General features: G+C 43.5%; 1 protein-coding gene across 1 annotated transcript in view; it reads left to right on the top strand.

The window, feature by feature from the left end:
* wdr7 (WD repeat domain 7) overlaps positions 1–16,709 on the top strand; it is a gene marked incomplete at its 3' end in the record, with an annotated part of 160,685 nt that overhangs the window by 113,148 nt on the left and 30,828 nt on the right. The window contains exon 23 of the mRNA XM_080743819.1: positions 13,665–13,892. Within this exon, the coding sequence (XP_080599945.1) occupies positions 13,665–13,892 (228 nt within the window). The remainder of the gene's footprint in view (positions 1–13,664; positions 13,893–16,709) is intronic.

Here is a 16,709-nt window from a genome sequence, read left to right as displayed (position 1 = left end):
GTTTCTCTGATAAGTCTCCTCTCCTCTGCCCTCTCATTTAGTTTACTCATCTTTTACTGAACACCCCCCCCCCCCCCCCCATCACATGACCTGCTGTAAACAGGAATAAGGAAGTATAGCCCCATAGCCAGAGGTGGGAACAAGCTGTACATTGATTGTCTAAGGGATTAAATTACCCACTGGCTCCACGGTCTCTCTCTCTCTCTCTGCCACAGTGGCTGGCTTCAGGATGACACACACTCTCACACACACACACACACACACACACACACACACACACACACACACACACACACACACACACACACACACACACACACACACACACACACACACACAGGAAACCACTTGATGTGCAAGGTCCAAATTACTTGCTGTTCCTCTGTTGACCAGCAGGGGCTGCTGGTGTTCATGTTGTTGCTCTGCAGATGCATGGCTTTGAGACACTGAGGAAGATGGAAAGAGGATGTGAGAGGATGGATGGATAGATGTCTTCTCTTTTGTCCTCGCCTCCTTTCCTACTCTCTAACTAGCCATCCTAGTTTTTCTACTCTGATAGTTCTAATATTGTCGCTGTCGGGTGATAACATTGTTTATAACCAATATATCGTCACAACACCGCGCGGTGAGAGGTGTATTGTCTGCTTGTAGATCGGCTATTTTCACTACTTTAACTTGTTTTTTTTTTTAAATAATAATACTAAAAAGGAACAGTTTTGGACATACAAGGTTTCCACCCGACAGTGACGATAGAAAATAAATGAAAGACAACGCAAACCGAAGAGAGAATAGTGTCTTCTTCGTCTTTACTTTTGAAACTTCTTTCCCTCCGCAGAACCAATCACGTTTTCATCCCGAGATGATACGGTAAATCACATTATTTCTCTGACGGTTCATAATGTAAAATTATTACAGCAGGGGTTGGAGGTATTAACCCATTTAGAACGGGTACACATATTGTGTATCAATATTTTATGCTTTAACTATTGAAAAATAGCAGATATACAAGCTCACAGCGCGGCACCGAGTGCCGCGCTGCGAGCCTGTAGATCTGCTATTTTTGAAAAATTGTGAAAATTAGAATTTTGACCCGATTCTATAAGTGTCTTTTGAATCCTTCAAAGAATTTTTGAAAAACCTATGTTTCTATGTCAGCAATCTGGCCAGCCATCGTCAAAGAAAAGGTCCTTTTCACTTAACTGGAGCTCAGTTAGTCTGTTCTTGAGAGACTACTATGTCAGTGGTTCTCAAACCTTTTCATGTGTAGGACCCCCAAAATGATATGTATTTGGCCACAGACCCCCATCTCAAAATATTCAGTTCCAGGGACCACCCAGAAGCAAAATTTGAGTTACAAACGTTCGCTTTGAAAATACATATATTCAAAGATTTGCACACATTTTCAAGACTTTTTCAAATTTTTCACTTGTTAAAGCATTCAATAATTCTAGGCCTAAATGGGTTAAAAGCCTTATTCTCTCTTCTTCCATAATTTTTTTTTCTCCCTCCAATCTTTTATGTGTTTGTTTTGTGCGTGTAATGTGCGACTTGACAGGGTTTTAATAAGAAGCGCCGGGTTATTCTCTCCTCATCCCCAGGGCTGTCAAGAAGCGTGTGGTTTAATCGTTCCGTCCTGACAGATGGAGCCGGATGTTAATTTCTCTAATGCAGGGACATTGGACGGCCTCAATCACTACAGGCCTTCATGAAGAAAGTATTATGTTTTTTTATTGCAGGCAGGGGTTTGTCTGATGAGTTACACCCTCCCCCTCCTCTCTATCCCTGTCTCTCAGGGACGTGCAGAGAATGTTAGAGAGGCAGAGGCTGACGTTTGTAGGGGAAAAAGGGCCTTTTGGTGAAAATATCGATAATAGCAGACCTCCAAGCTCACAACGTGTCACGCTGCGATGCGTTGTGAGCTTGGAGGTCGGCTATTTTCGATCCTTGATTCTACACAGAGAGGGCAATTATTTCAACATAAGATGCTGCGTTCAAGTTCAGGAGAGTTTGGACAAGGCAATTCTCTTGAATGCTGCCTTCAGGTATGGCATGGAAAGAGGGCATTTGCATTTCTTTCAAACATAGTAAAAACTGCATTCATGGTCTGGAGAGGGCACTTATTACAGATGGATAAAAGGGCAGGGGGCTCAAGCCCCCTTTGATGTCTATGTGTGCATAGACATCAAATATCTGTCCCTGTATCTCTTTCTCTCTCTCTCTCTCTCTCTCTCTCTCTCTCTCTCTCTCTCTCTCTCTCTCTCTCTCTCTCTTCTCTCTCTCTCTGGGCCCTATGTTCGTCCATGCTAAGCTTAAAACCCCTTTTTACTATTTTGAAAAAATCTTTAAATACTTCAATCAGCCGATCTACATCGAGATGTTGTGAGCTTGTATATCAGCAATTTGAACCATTTAATTTTTTTATTTTTTTTATAAAAAAAAAAAGGCAAAGAGGTTTAGGGGTTAGGCTTTAGGATGGATGAAAATAGGGCCCTTCTCTCTGTCTCTCTCTCTCTCTGTGTGTTTCTTTCTTTCTCTTTTGTCTTTGTCTTTTCCTCTCAACCTTCACACAGAAGGGCAGCAGGCATCTCAACATCTCTCTTTAATGTTTTTCCCCCCTCTCTGCCAACTTAATTGTGTTTTCAATTATGTCCCTGTTTTACCGTCTCGTGACATTTATGTTATGGCCCCCGCCTCTGTGCAAGGGCGCGCGCACACACCAACACACACTAACACACACCAACACACACTAACACACACCAACACACACTAACACACACTAACACACACACCGGTATCTTTATTATAGGTACGCCTGTCCAACTGCACGTGGACGTAAAGTTCTACTCGGCCAATTACCTGGCAGCAACTCAATGCGTTCAGGCATGCACACTTGGTCAAGATGATCTGCTGCAGTTAAAACTGAACAAAATGGGGAATAAAAGGTGATTTAAGTGACTTTGAACGTGGCGTGGCATGACTTTTGGTGGCAAAATGGGCTGGTCTGGGTGCTGATCTGCTGGGGTTTTCATGCAACAACCATCTATACTAGGGTTTACAGAGAATGGTGCCCAAACTGGTTTGAGCCGATAGAAAGGCAACAGTAACTCAAATACCTTACAACCTATAGGTATGCACAATAATAACTAGAACTGCATTCTTTCTAGGTGCCAACTTGCGCCTCGTGCACAAGGAGGCCATGTATGGCCTAGTTGTGAGCATAAGGTGCAAATTTGAACAGGCTTTGTGTACTACTATGTGTGTGTATACCGTATACAGTATAGGCCTGTATACTGTATTTAACGTTCAGTTTTCTAACCTTATGCGCTCTTTCAATATTGTGTTTTTTCTATTTAATTCCTACGCGTCTCTCTGTCTCCCTCGTTCTCTCATCATCATCGCTCTCCCTCTTTCCCTTGTCTGTCTGTCTGTCTGTCTGTCTCTTTCTCGTTCTCACATCAATTTTACTCCTCTTACTTATCCCTACCCACAATCCCCGGTGATCGGGTCTTACCAGTCTACCATTGATTACCAATGGAGGCAGCTTTGATTGGGGGGGGGGGGGGGGGGGGGGGGTTCCATGTTTGGGAGATGGAGTGGACAGAGCTGAAATGGAGCCAATAAGTGTAGTGGGAGGGTGTGTGGGCGGTGCCTCAGAGCTTAGTGACAGACAGACAGGTGACTGCTTTGATGGCAGTAAGACAGGGTTTGGCAGGGTCTTGAGGGCGACAGTAAGTGAAAGGGTTATCAGTTATTTTGGTAGTGATTGTTCTATTCATTACTTTTTCCATTTATCGAACAATCGAAAATTGCAAATGTACAAGCTTTGCGATTCGTTGTGAGCTACAAGCTCCTACATCAGGCTGTGTCTGTTTGTCCCATGTCTGTCTGTATACGTGTGGCCAGGGTCACATTGGCCAAGCTTCGCATGACGCTTAATGAAATGAACAGCACAAATCCGACTGATACGGGCCTGGATTTTCGTCATTTTAGGGGCAAGGCCACTTGGCCTTTGGTGGTGTCCATTTTTTGAGGCCAGGAAGGCCATCAAATAAAACAAGATTTTAGTCCATGAAAGAATGTTGAATTTAAGGGTTAGGGATGATAACCTAATCTGCAGTGAAATAGATAAATGATGGTATCTACAATCTGATCCATGCTCAGCCCTGCACCAATGAAAGTCACTGGATTGGTTTAAAGATGGGGACTGGGGAGTTAAGATTTCAGAAAATGTACATGACAAGAAAGAGACACCGGTGTCTACTGTCTACATATTGAAAAGAAAGAGACAGAGGAGAAAGTGGTACAGTCAGCTGGGACATTAAGGCCACTGTGGCCTCAGGTTATGCCATTTGCACAAGGCCAAACTGAACATGAAATTCCTGCCCTGGACTGATATGCCCATAATATTGCTTTGATTATCTGTTGCACCCCTACTAAATAAGTCTGGATTCTATCTTGGCATGCATTTTTTTTACTATTTTCATAAACAAACAAAACCAGTAGCATGTCAGAATTTAATCATTGTAACCAAACCATTCATTTAAAGGATAAATGCACGCTTGTGTGTGTATCGTTTCAAGTCAAATGCATCATTCAGATACGATAGATGGTTGAGGGCGTCAAGAAAGATGACGGGAAAGGAGGGTGTTGAGAAAGAGTGGCTGAGTAAATCAGAAAGACTTGGTGTGTGTATCTGAAGTGGCTGAGCGTGTGTGTGTTGTGTCTGTTACATTATAAGCCCTGAGGTATTGATTGCTGTTTCACACAAAGAACTAGCTGCCTTTTGTTAGCCTCTCTCTCTCTCTCTCTCTCTCTCTCTCTCTCTCTCTCCATCCTCAGCCCTTTGCTCTGCCCTAGAACCACCATGCTGACTCCCCCCCCCCCCACCCTCTTCTTCCTCTTCCCTCCTGCTTGTCACACTCATAGAGGTAACATATATAGACAGTGGACAGCCCTGCCCCCAGCTATTCATTTCAATGCAAGTTGTTCAGTGGCATTCTGAAGCACCCGGAAGACTGCCGGAAGTAGCTGAATCCAGGTGCATTGTGGGTGCAAAGTGAGCCAATTTTTCTTGCGTCGACAAACGTCTTATGTCACGAACGTGGAACTACGTCTATGAAAACAAAGCAGACCCCTGCGGCGCGCTCTTTTGCTTGTACATGTACCGGTAGTTCACCTCGCCTGCAGTTCCAGCTTTGGCCAGTAGGGCAAGCCGGCTTCACAGTTTCCAAGCCGCTCTGGGGGCTTTGTCACACTCCAACCCGCCCTCTCTCAGCAATGCCGTCCATCCTTTTTTCAACAACTGTCCTCTTCCTCTCCTCCTTGACCCGCCGTAAACCCCGCTGTGAGCTTGTCGTCCGTCGGTTGTTTTCTGCCGAAGCTTTTTACCCGCAAATCCGCAATAACAGAAAACACACAATACAAATATTGTACTTTATACTCCACTACATTTATTTGAAAACTTGGTTACTAGTCTGTAGGTTTTGCCGATCTACAGGCCCTCAATGCATTGTGATCTGCTATTTTCAAAAGATGTTTGTACTTTTGAAAACTTGAATTGGGACATTCTGCACTATGAGTACTGGTACAGTTGGAATTCAGGACTTCCACCACTTCCACCGTTTTGACCCGATTCTATTCTATGTGTCTCCTAAATCCTAAATCAGTGGTTCTTAAACTTTTTCATGTCTAGAACCCCAAAAATGACATGTATTTGGCCACGGACCCCCATCTCAAAATATGTTGTTCCAGGGACCCCCTAGAAGCAAATATTTGAGCTACAAATGATATATTCAAAGATTTGCAAAAACATTCAAGATTTTTCAAAAATGGCAGATCTGCAAGCTTGTATATTATCTGCTATTTTTGAATAGTTAAAGCATAAAATAATGGTTAAAGTGGTTCCAGGTCTAAATGGGTTAAATACATACTACATACATTGTACATACATACAGTACGTACTGTACAGTACAGTTTGCTACCGCAATAACACAGTTTAGTCTTTCTTTCTTTGATCAACAGCTGTTTGAGGTTAGCAGGGGTCAGGTAGGATGACTTTTCATTATACTGTATGTACTGTATCTCTGAATGTTGTACTGGGATTACATGGGACTGTACATTAAGCCACCCTGCTGCTCTTTAATTGATGTACCCTCCATATATCCACCCTTCTTCTGCTTCCAAAGATGGAATGTAACAGCATTGTGTGTGTGTGTGTGTGTGTGTGTGTGTGTGTGTGTGTGTGTGTGTGTGTGTGTGTGTGTGTGTGTGTGTGTGTGTGTGTGTGTGTGTGTGTGTGTGTGTGTGTGTGTGTGTGTGTGTGTGTGTGTGTGTGTGTGTGTGTGTGTGTGTGCGCGCGCGCGCGCTCGCACACGTGAGAGAGAATGTAAGAGAGAACAAGAAACTTTGTGCATGTGAGAGACAGAATAGACTCACACAGAGAGAGAGAGAGAGAGCACGCAGTTGTCTCTCCTCATTTTTAGTTTATTGGGTTATGTTTGGAAGCCCTGGTTTGTGGCCAAATAGGATTTAGATACAATGTCATTAAAATAGATCGGTTGGTAGTAAAGGTAGACAATCGATGGGCTTCAAAAATCTATATTCTCTCCTCCTCCTCCTCCTCTACCAACACATGAGAGAGAGAGAGAGAGGGAGAGAGAGAGAGAGAGAGAGAGAGAGAGAGAGAGCAGCCGCTCAATAGACTGGAGTCTAACATACGTTGGCCAGGACAATGTATAGTTGTGGTTCTCAATATGTGGGTTGGTTCCTCACGTGTTTTATTATAATTTTTTTACTGGGGAGACAGTGAAGTACCAATTTAAGGACTTTTGAGACTCTTTTCAATACCTTAAAAAATAAAGAAAATAGCTGAGTACACAATCAATTGATTGATCATTCAATTAAAGGAGTAGTTCACCCCCAAAATGACTTTTTCCCCCTTTTGTATTTGTCACATTCCAAGACAAAAAATGTATTATAGTAAATTTACCTCCATTGATTCCGGGGATACATTTATTGTAATCAAATGTTTGTCTTAGGAATGCGACAAATACAAAAAAATATTATTGAACTCAAGTCTCCATGGCGTGAATAATAGATAGAAAAAGGTGATTTTGGGGGTGAACTACTCCTTTTAACACTTATGTTGCAATGATTTTTTCTCTTCAATGTCTCGCGTTGCCATGGTTACCATAGACTTCCATGTAATTGTGCAATTGTGTAAAAAGTGCACGCCCATGCCTAGATGATGCACCACGTGTGTAGATGCTGTTCACAGCTTTCAAACAAAAAAATCCGCTTGGAAATCCGTTAAGGCATTCATGATTTATGGGCCATTATGTTTTCTTCAGATGTAAACAAACATGGCTGCCATGTTTGAAAGAATGGGTTGGTATGGGGGTTAAACATGCAATTTCGCGATCGCGATCATGCCTAATACATTTCTGGAGGTCCAAAAAAAAATTTTGGAAATTTTTTTTTTTTTTTTTTTTTTTTTTTTTTTTTTTTTTCAAAAACGGCCCAAACTCGGGAAACTCTGGGTTGGCACAGCGTTGGTATCAATACAAACTCGGGAAACTCGGGGTTGGCACCAGATGTGTTAACTCATCCACTGCCAGAGTATATACATTTTAAAAGCCTGTGATTTTCCGTGACTGCTTCCGATACTCGCCGTTCGGGAGCTGTCGTTCCAGACTCTGTATAGCATTCGAAGATTGTGGAATAGTTGTCTGGCTACGCGAGACTACACTATACCAAGCGTAAACAGCTTGTAGGGGGGATGGGGTCCCGTGCTGCTCCAGCTCTGTCCTTTTCTCCCTCCCTCCCATCTTCTGTACATCTAAACTTTTTAGGGATTCTGGATGGGGACTCTTATTTCTAATGCTGTTATCTACTGGCCCAGTTCGGCCTGGGGGGAGGGGGGGCTGGGGGGCTGGAAGAATGGAGAAGGATGCCATCCCTAATCCATTTATCTGGCCTGGCCGCTGGGGCTCTCTCCCAAATGACAGCCTGCTGCTTTTAGCAATCCCATTAAATAAAATGGAAATATAGCATGGGAATAAATATGGTGTAGTATAGTATAGTATGACGGGGTTCAGGCTTGTGTGTTGTCACTGTCGGGGCGTAAACCTTGTATTTCCAATGTTTTTTTGTAAAATAAAGCCCTGCTTCATCATACAAGACTGTCGCACAAGACTAGTGAAGCAGATCTGCAAGCACACAACGCCTCGCACCGTGCGAGGCGTTGTGTGCTTGTAGATCTGCTATTTTCACTAGTTTAAATCATTTTTAAAATGATAAATGCAAAACGAACGGTTTGGTACATACCGTACAAGGTTTCCACCCGACAAAAATCCATCCATCCATCAGGTAAGCATACTTCGCCGTAGAGCCAGTTAAGAGTGGGGTGGCTCAGAGTAGGTGACAGAGTACAGCATCTTGCAATGGGCCTGGTGTACAAGATACACTACACCACTAAGATACCCAAGTACCTGACAAAACACTTTAAAAACGTTAAACCCAGAGTCAACTCAAACAAAGGGTCAAACTCGTCCTCCTGCTATACCACCAAAATGTGGAACGCCTTACCGAAGGCCTTAAAGGAGTGTAAATCCCTAACATCCTTTAAAATAGAGTGAAAATGGCAGATCTGCAAGCTCACGACGCACTCAATTGACTAGGTCACAGCTGGCGCGTGCACGTGCCTTAGTGCTTGTGCCATCGGATCCTGCGACAAAACACCTGCTGGATGATAACACCTATACACACACACACACACGCACACGCACACCCACACACACACACACACACACACACACACACACACATTAATGCACATGAAACACACACACCCCTTTTTATTTTACACACTTTGCACGTAGCTTTTATTGGGCCCTTGAACCATAGATTAAATAGCCTACAGAACTCTCCTCTCCTGCTGAGGGTCTGAGAAAGCCTCATTGTAGGCATGACACAAACGCGCGCGCACACACACACACACACACACACACACACACACACACACACACACACACACACACACACACACACACACACACACACGTACACACAAAGCATTTTGGGGGTCCTCTTTTAGGACAATAGAGCAGCACGCCTGTTACTTCAGAACTCCCCCCTCTCTCTCTCACACACAACAAAAGGGTTCCCACTGTTGCATGTGGCTGAATGCGCCCAGTGCTCTTTGAACATGACCCTGACAGAGCCCGTGTGTGTGTGTGTGTGTGTGTGTGTGTGTGTGTGTGTGTGTGTGTGTGTGTGTGTGTGTGTGTGTGTGTGTGTGTGTGTGTGTGTGTGTGTGTGTGTGTGTGTGTGTGTGTGTGTGTGTGTGTGTGTGTGTGTGTGTGCGTGCGTGCGTGCGTGCGTGCGTGCGTGGCTGGCACTGCGTGTGTGTACTGTGACTAATGGCTTTAACCAGTACAATGTGAAGTGTGCCTACCCATGTGCATGTGTTTGTGCGCGTGTGTGTGTTGTGTAACTAATAAGTGCTAACGGTGACAATAGAAGTGTGCCCGTTCATTTGTTGCTGCTTGTATTGGAGAGAAGCGGGCCGTTGAGGCCGCCTGCTGTTTCTAACACCATTCACTCTGAATGGAGGCTGAATGAAAGAACCACTCCCTCCCACCACTGGTGGAAAGACAACTCAAATGTTTTACTGAAGTAAAAGTATCAATACTGCAATTAAGAAATGCTCTGTTACAAGTAGAAGTCCGGTATTCAAAGGTTACTTGAATAAAAGTACCAAAAGTACTCATTATGTAGAATGTCCCGTTCAAGTTTGCAAATGTATAATCGTCCTTTGAAAATAGCAGATCTAAAAGCTCACAATGTGCGTTGGGAGCTTGTTTTGACCGAGAGCAATCGACAACACAGAAGTAAAGAAAAAGACAATTCTCTGCCAAACAAAAGTGGCCAAACAGTCGATGTTAGCACTGAATAACATCGACTGTTTGGACACTTTTGTTTGACTCTGCATTGATTAGTTGTGCTTTAAGTATTGCATATTTGTGTTGTGTTGTGACACTTATGAGCATTGACTTCTTTTTCGACACATTATGTCAATTTTCTTCTGTTTGTATTTTGTATCTTTGTGTATATATTATTCTAGTTTGTGCCTTGCTTTTTTTCACTATGCACAACAGTACTTTTTTTTGTGTGTGTGTTTTTTCATACTTTCGTAACCTTTGTAATCTTAAACTGCTTTGCTGCCTCTCGGCGATAATAAAGGTATCTATCTATCTGTGAAAAAACATAAACAGGAAGAGGATAAAGATGTGGTTTTTCGATGATATCATTGCTTGTGTCATTGGCCAAATCAAATCTGGCCAATGACCAGTTTGGCCAATGTTTGACCAGTTTGCGTAGCATAGTTTGTTGATTTAGTTTGATGCAGCAACTGTCTTTTTTCAGGAATACAGAAACAAATCACGCCTGACCCACGGGTTGAGAACCACTAGTATTAGACCACTAGTTCTCAACCTTTTCAGGCCGCGACCCCCCAAAAAAACATATTTGAACTGAGGACCCCCCACCCTGAAGAGTTGAGGCATTACATTTTTGTATGCCTCAATTGTGAAAATAGCCGATCTTGCGAGGCGTTGTGAGCATGTAGATCGGCTATTTTCACAATTTCTGCCTCTAATATTTGACAGTTTAGCCAATGTTTAATTTTCTCATTTTATAGGTATTAAAAAGTACTTAACTCATTCTGTGCCGATCCCGAACTAGTTCGGCTTTATTTCAATCCAATACATTTTTTTTTTATTAATTCACTTACCCCGAGCTGCTTGTAGAGTCGTGGGTGGTCCTGGCTCGCTAGCCGCTAGCCAGCTAGCCATTCTACTCTGTCCGACGATATATTCCATTAAAAATGGTTTAAAATACATTTTTGAGCTCCCCAATGTTCACCCAATGTTCGGCGCCGCTTCCGATGAGTACACGAGTGTGCCGATCCCGAAGTAGTCCGGCTTTTTTTAATGAAATGAATAAAATGATAAGAGGCCTTCTGAAGCCTGGCCTGATTTTTCTAGCTACTAGCCGAAAGCTAGCAACCTCCCGGCCGGCCGTTATTTGCGAACGAAATCGCCAATCTCCGCCTAATCCAATGAAAGACCACATCTTTGAAGGCTTATATCTCTGGATTGTGTCTTTAGGGAAGCGGCGCGAGGTTTATTTACGGCGAAATCGCCCAAAAATGATCTTTTAGATGACAAAATGGGAATAGCCATTCTGTTAGCATTATCATCCGGGACCTTTCCATGACGTGCATGAACGTGAGCACTTGAGGTCCTGGAAGGTGAGGTCCTGGAAGCTAAAGCGCTCGCCTATGAGAGATACCCTGGCATTCTATGGCCCCTAGAGGGCGCTGGCACTAAATGAGTTAATTGTCACTTTATAAATGTGCACATACCCTCTATACACTTAAACTTGTCTTTATGTTGGTTTGTTTACTGTCGAGTGCGAAAACTATGTTGCACATCAAGTTAAAACTTATGTTGCTATGATTTTTTCTCTTCAATGTCCCACGTTGCCATGGTTACCATAGACTTCCATGTAATTGCGCAATTGTGTAAAAAGTGCACGCCCATGCCTAGATGATGCACCACGTGTGTGCCCACTGTTCACAGCTTTCAAACAAAAAAATCCGCTTGGAAATCCGTTCAGGCATTCATGATTTATCAGCCATTATGTTTTCTTCAGATGTAAACAAACATGGCTGCCATGTTTGAAAGAATGGGTTGGTATGGGGGTTAAACATGCAATTTCGCGGTCGCGATCATGCCTAATACATTTCTGGAGGTCCAAAAAAAATTTTTGAAAAAAAAAAAAGATTTTTTTTTTCAAAAACGGCCCAAACTCGGGAAACTCTGGGTAACGAGATGGACCGATTGCAAAATTCTTGGCCGATTCCGATTTCCGGTTTTATTAAATTCTGATCTGCCGATACCGATTTTTCCGATACCGATTTTCTATCTAAGAAAGAACAATAATTATACAATACACCATATATTTTTTGGCTTGAGTACCCTTTCCATGATTTTTTTATCCAAGTACTCCCTTTCCCAGACAACATTTTGCTTATATAACTGCAATTAAAACCACAACTATGGTAGGCTATATGCATAACACCCCTGTTCAACAATATAACATCACAAATAAGAAATGGAGTGAGTTTCAAACAGTGCATCCTGAGCAGATTTATTTTCAACACTGACAATAAGATTCAGTCAGTTTTCATGTCAATAACTAGTAATCAACAACCAATCATCAACTGATCAACAAAATTCAAAAACACATCTCAGTTGTCTGGTATTCTACCATGTCATTTCTTCAGTATCCCATGCAGTACCTCTGGGTATCACCAGGGGTACTCGTAGTACCCCAGTTAAACACTGGAATAGTTGACTTTCAATGTCACAATCAACAATTTTTTAAGCAGCACTGAGTTAACTTAAGAAAATAAAACTTGAACTCAATCTAGTGCAATGTTTGTACTTGAAAAATGAAAGCTGGTGCTATTTAACTATTATTATTATCATTGTTATTAATATGCTGGTGAAATTGGCTTGGCAATCCTTTCTGTTTTTATACTGTCATTAGTATCAACAAGCAACCCCCCTGGTTGCTTGTTTCTCTCTCAAAAACAAAACCTGGCAACATTGGGTGATCAGACTCAGAGAAGTGTTTATCTTAGCACAGGACGCTAAACAAGCAGGCTACAGTGGACACTCATGCTGCTCATGATTACATGCATTTATGTAGCGCAATATTTGGGATATGTGTGGCTGGCTACCAACAGGGAGGAAACATCGGAAAATCACTGTTGATAGCACGTAAAATAGACGATTCGCACGGAAAATAAAATAGACGCTTCACGGACATTTTTAGCGCTTCTTCGGCAGCCTTTGCTATAGATTTCAGCACTTTTGCGGGAATAGCATGGTGCCCTGTGCTTCAGCACATAAAACGTGTGCATTAATCTGACCATTCTTTAGCATGATGTGAGTTTGTATGCCTTGTAGATCAGCTGTTTTCGACTAAACTCACGCAGCCAGCCACCACTAGCTACTGTTCGTTGTGGGTGTGAGAGGGAGTGTGGAGGGAGGGAGGGACGGGGAGAGAGAGCGAGAGAGAGATAGACGGAACACTATAGCCCCGTTCAGCTCGCATCGTTGCTTTTGTTCAGATGTACTGTAATGAGTTGGAGTTATTTATTTGAGCGAACGGGTAATATCAATGCAAAGAGCGAGTTTTGGATCATCCTGGCACACAGTGAAATAAGTCCAAATCTGCGACATGTTTTCTTCATGAGTCTGTTAGCGTTAGCTTCGCTGCTGCTTTGTTTTGGTCAGCGCGCGTTGAGCCACATGTTGCGTACTGCGAATGCGTGTCATTTTTGATCGGCGGAAAACCGGAAATTACGTTAGGACCGGCCGGTCAACGATTGAGGCCGATTTTATATAATACCGGCCGATTTTCGATACCGGCCGATACCGATGTCCATCTCTAGGTAGTACCAATACAAACTCGGGAAACTCGGGGTTGGCACCAGATGTGTTAATAGGGTCCCGACTCTCGACCCACGGGTTGAGAGAACAACTAGTATTAGACGATGAATCTGTGATAATTCTCTCTCTCTCTGCTCCCAGGCTGTCTGTCCAACCTCCCTCCCAACGCCAAGAAGATCTCCAACTCGTACGAGGAGAGGCGGAAGCAGGCCACGGCCATCGTGCTGCTGGGGGTGATCGGGGCCGAGTTCGGGGCAGAGATCGAGCCGCCGAAGGGCCCGGCGCGGGCTCGGACCGGCGGGCAGGCGCCCGAGGGCTTCGGTCTGACCAGCGGAGCCTCGTCCAACTACTCCCTGGCCAGGCACACATGTGAGTGCAAGCAAAGCACACGTTTGAACCATTTTATATAACCAGTAAGACACCTAAGGGCAACAAGTGACCTCTCCCCAAAGGGCGAGGTTGCGTCATGTCTTAGCCATCTGGCCAAAGGGATTTAGTTCCCTTGGCATCACATGGATCTCCATATGGCAATAAAAGGGATTTGGTTCCCCTAACATCACAGTGATTATATATTGGCATGCACAATATGGGCTTAACATCAGGGATCTCCATATATGGGCATACAAGTGATTTGGTTGCCCTGGCATCACAGGGATCTCCATATATAGCAATAACGGGGATTTGGTTCCAATGACATCACAATGATGTCAGAACGTGAGAGTCGATCAACAAAAAATACAAGTGTTACCCAGACCGACAGACAGACAGACAGACAGACAGACAGACAGACCATATATGGAGATCCCTGTGATGCCAGGGGAACAAATCCCTTTTATGCCCATATATGGAGATCCCTAATGTCCACATCACTGTGACATCATTGTGACTCTGTCCCTTTTATGCCCATATATCGACATCCCTGATGTCCACATCACTGTGACTCTGTGCCACACTGGCCAGATGGCCAAGACAGTGATGTGTCAGGGGAACCACAGTGTTAGGCGTTACCGGTCCATCTACGGACAAGCTGTGCCAGTTCTGACAGTAAACTAACCAGTAAGACTCCCTAATCGGGAGATAAGCGACCGTTGGTCGCTTATCTCCACAAATAGGCCAAAAGTTTGTTTTACCAATTATTACACTCTATGTGAACATTTACATCAACAAATCCCAAGTACTATGCAGAACGACCCATTTCAAGTTTTTAATGTACAACAATATTTAGAAAATAGGTCTACAAGCTGACAGTCCTCGTCCCTTATATTCCCATAGGTTATATGGAGATCTCAGTGTTTGTCAGTCCTTGTTCATTTATGCCCATATATGGACATCTCTATATCTACTGTAACAGTCCTTGTCCCTTTATGCCCATATATGGAGATCTCTTAACTGTAAGTCCTTGTCCCTTTTATGCCCATATATGGATATTCCTGATGTCATCAGTATATGAACATATATGGGCTTTCTGATATGCCCATATATGGAGATCTCTTAACTGTAAGCCCTTGTCCCTTTTATGCCCATATATGGATATCCCTGATGTCATCCGTATATGCCCATATATGGGCTTTCTAATATGCCCATATATGGAGATCTCTGTATCTCCATATATGGGTATAAAAGGATACTTCAGGTCTGACATCAGGTTTGTTTATATTGGGTTGCTAGGTTTGACATCACAAACTCTATGGGCCATCTGACCTAGAAATCTATATTTGGGCATAGATGACTCATCGTGACCTCATCACACGTCGACCGCACGTGTGACGTGCGGTCGACCGCACGTGTGACCGACGGACGGCCGGTGGAGGTTTTCATACTAAACTGCGACCTTACGGTCGCAATAATATAATTCAGGCATTGTCAATGCCTGAATTATATTATTAGTTTACTGTCAGAACCGGGCAGGTGAAGTTTGCTTTCACGTTGCCCGACCGGGCAAGTGCTCATTTGAACCGTCTATAAACACAACACAAGATATCTGTCTAAACACCTGAACTTGGACAGCGCGCTCTGTCTTCTGGTCTGTGGAATGTAAAATAAAAGCACTGATTACTGTGCTGTTTTTACTGTTGCTACACTTAAAAATGTAAAATAACAAGTGTGGAAAAAATAGACATATTCAATCATAGCTACGGTATGTAGGTATTTGGTATTGGATTTGTAAGTATTGAGGTACAGTATGACATTTTTATCGCACAACCCCAGAAAGTAAAGAAATAAGTGTTAAATTGAGCGGTAATTAAAATCTTACCTATCATTTTATAATAGACGATTTACTTTTCGGGCAAGTGGGCATGACCTTTGGGCAAGTAGAACATGACCTGTACTTGCCCGACGGGCAAGTGCCTCTGAGACCTTAGTGTCAACCCCTGTATAATATATAATATAAAACTTTATTTGTATAGCACCTTTCATGACATGAAATGCAGCTCAAAGCAGAAAATGAGCAGAAAATGAAAATAGTCGATCTGAGCTCGTACATCTGCTATCCTCACTAGTTTTGGTCCCAGTGAGACATCAAAATTCTCTTTTGTGTCTTGAGCTAAAAGTTTGGGAACCAGTGAATTAATTTGTGTAAAACTCACGCACAAATGAGCAACAAAAAAAAAGTGCCATTTACTCGCGAGTCCCGACCCACAAGAACGCGACCCACTCTCCATCTTTTGGTGTGAGCCTCCAGTGTGGGAAACTGGATGCACACTATAAAATCCTCAGTGTTCATGTGTCCATGTGTACCCTGTCAGAGTAAAATGAACACCTGGTGTTTTAACTGTGTAGGAACTTCACTGTTGGATTAATTTGCCGCAGAGATAGGATTGATTTTCAACACCCAAGCTTGTCACCTTAAGGAGCTTGGTGCTGGCTCGCACGCACACACACACGCACACGTGTGGCTTATCCGTGCCCATGCTGTGCCAAGGGCATTGTACCTTGGTGGGCATCAAAGCTGCACTAAGTAGCCCATTCTCCTCCGGTAGCTCTGATTGGTTGCCTCTGGGGGGAATCCGCCCGGCGACAGAGCCTGTGGACACGCTGATAGGCTGTGGAGCGTGATGGCCCATATATAGCCGGCCATCTAGACACGGTGGTCAGCTCACCTGAGTGTAGTGGCCAGGCACAGTGGAGAGACACACAAACACGTGCACGCGCGCGCACGCACCCACACACACACACACACACACA

This window comes from Nannobrachium achirus (genome assembly GCF_963921795.1).
Source record: "Nannobrachium achirus genome assembly, chromosome: 15".
NCBI lineage: Eukaryota > Metazoa > Chordata > Actinopteri > Myctophiformes > Myctophidae > Nannobrachium > Nannobrachium achirus.
This window is presented reverse-complemented; position numbering and strand designations above follow the sequence as displayed.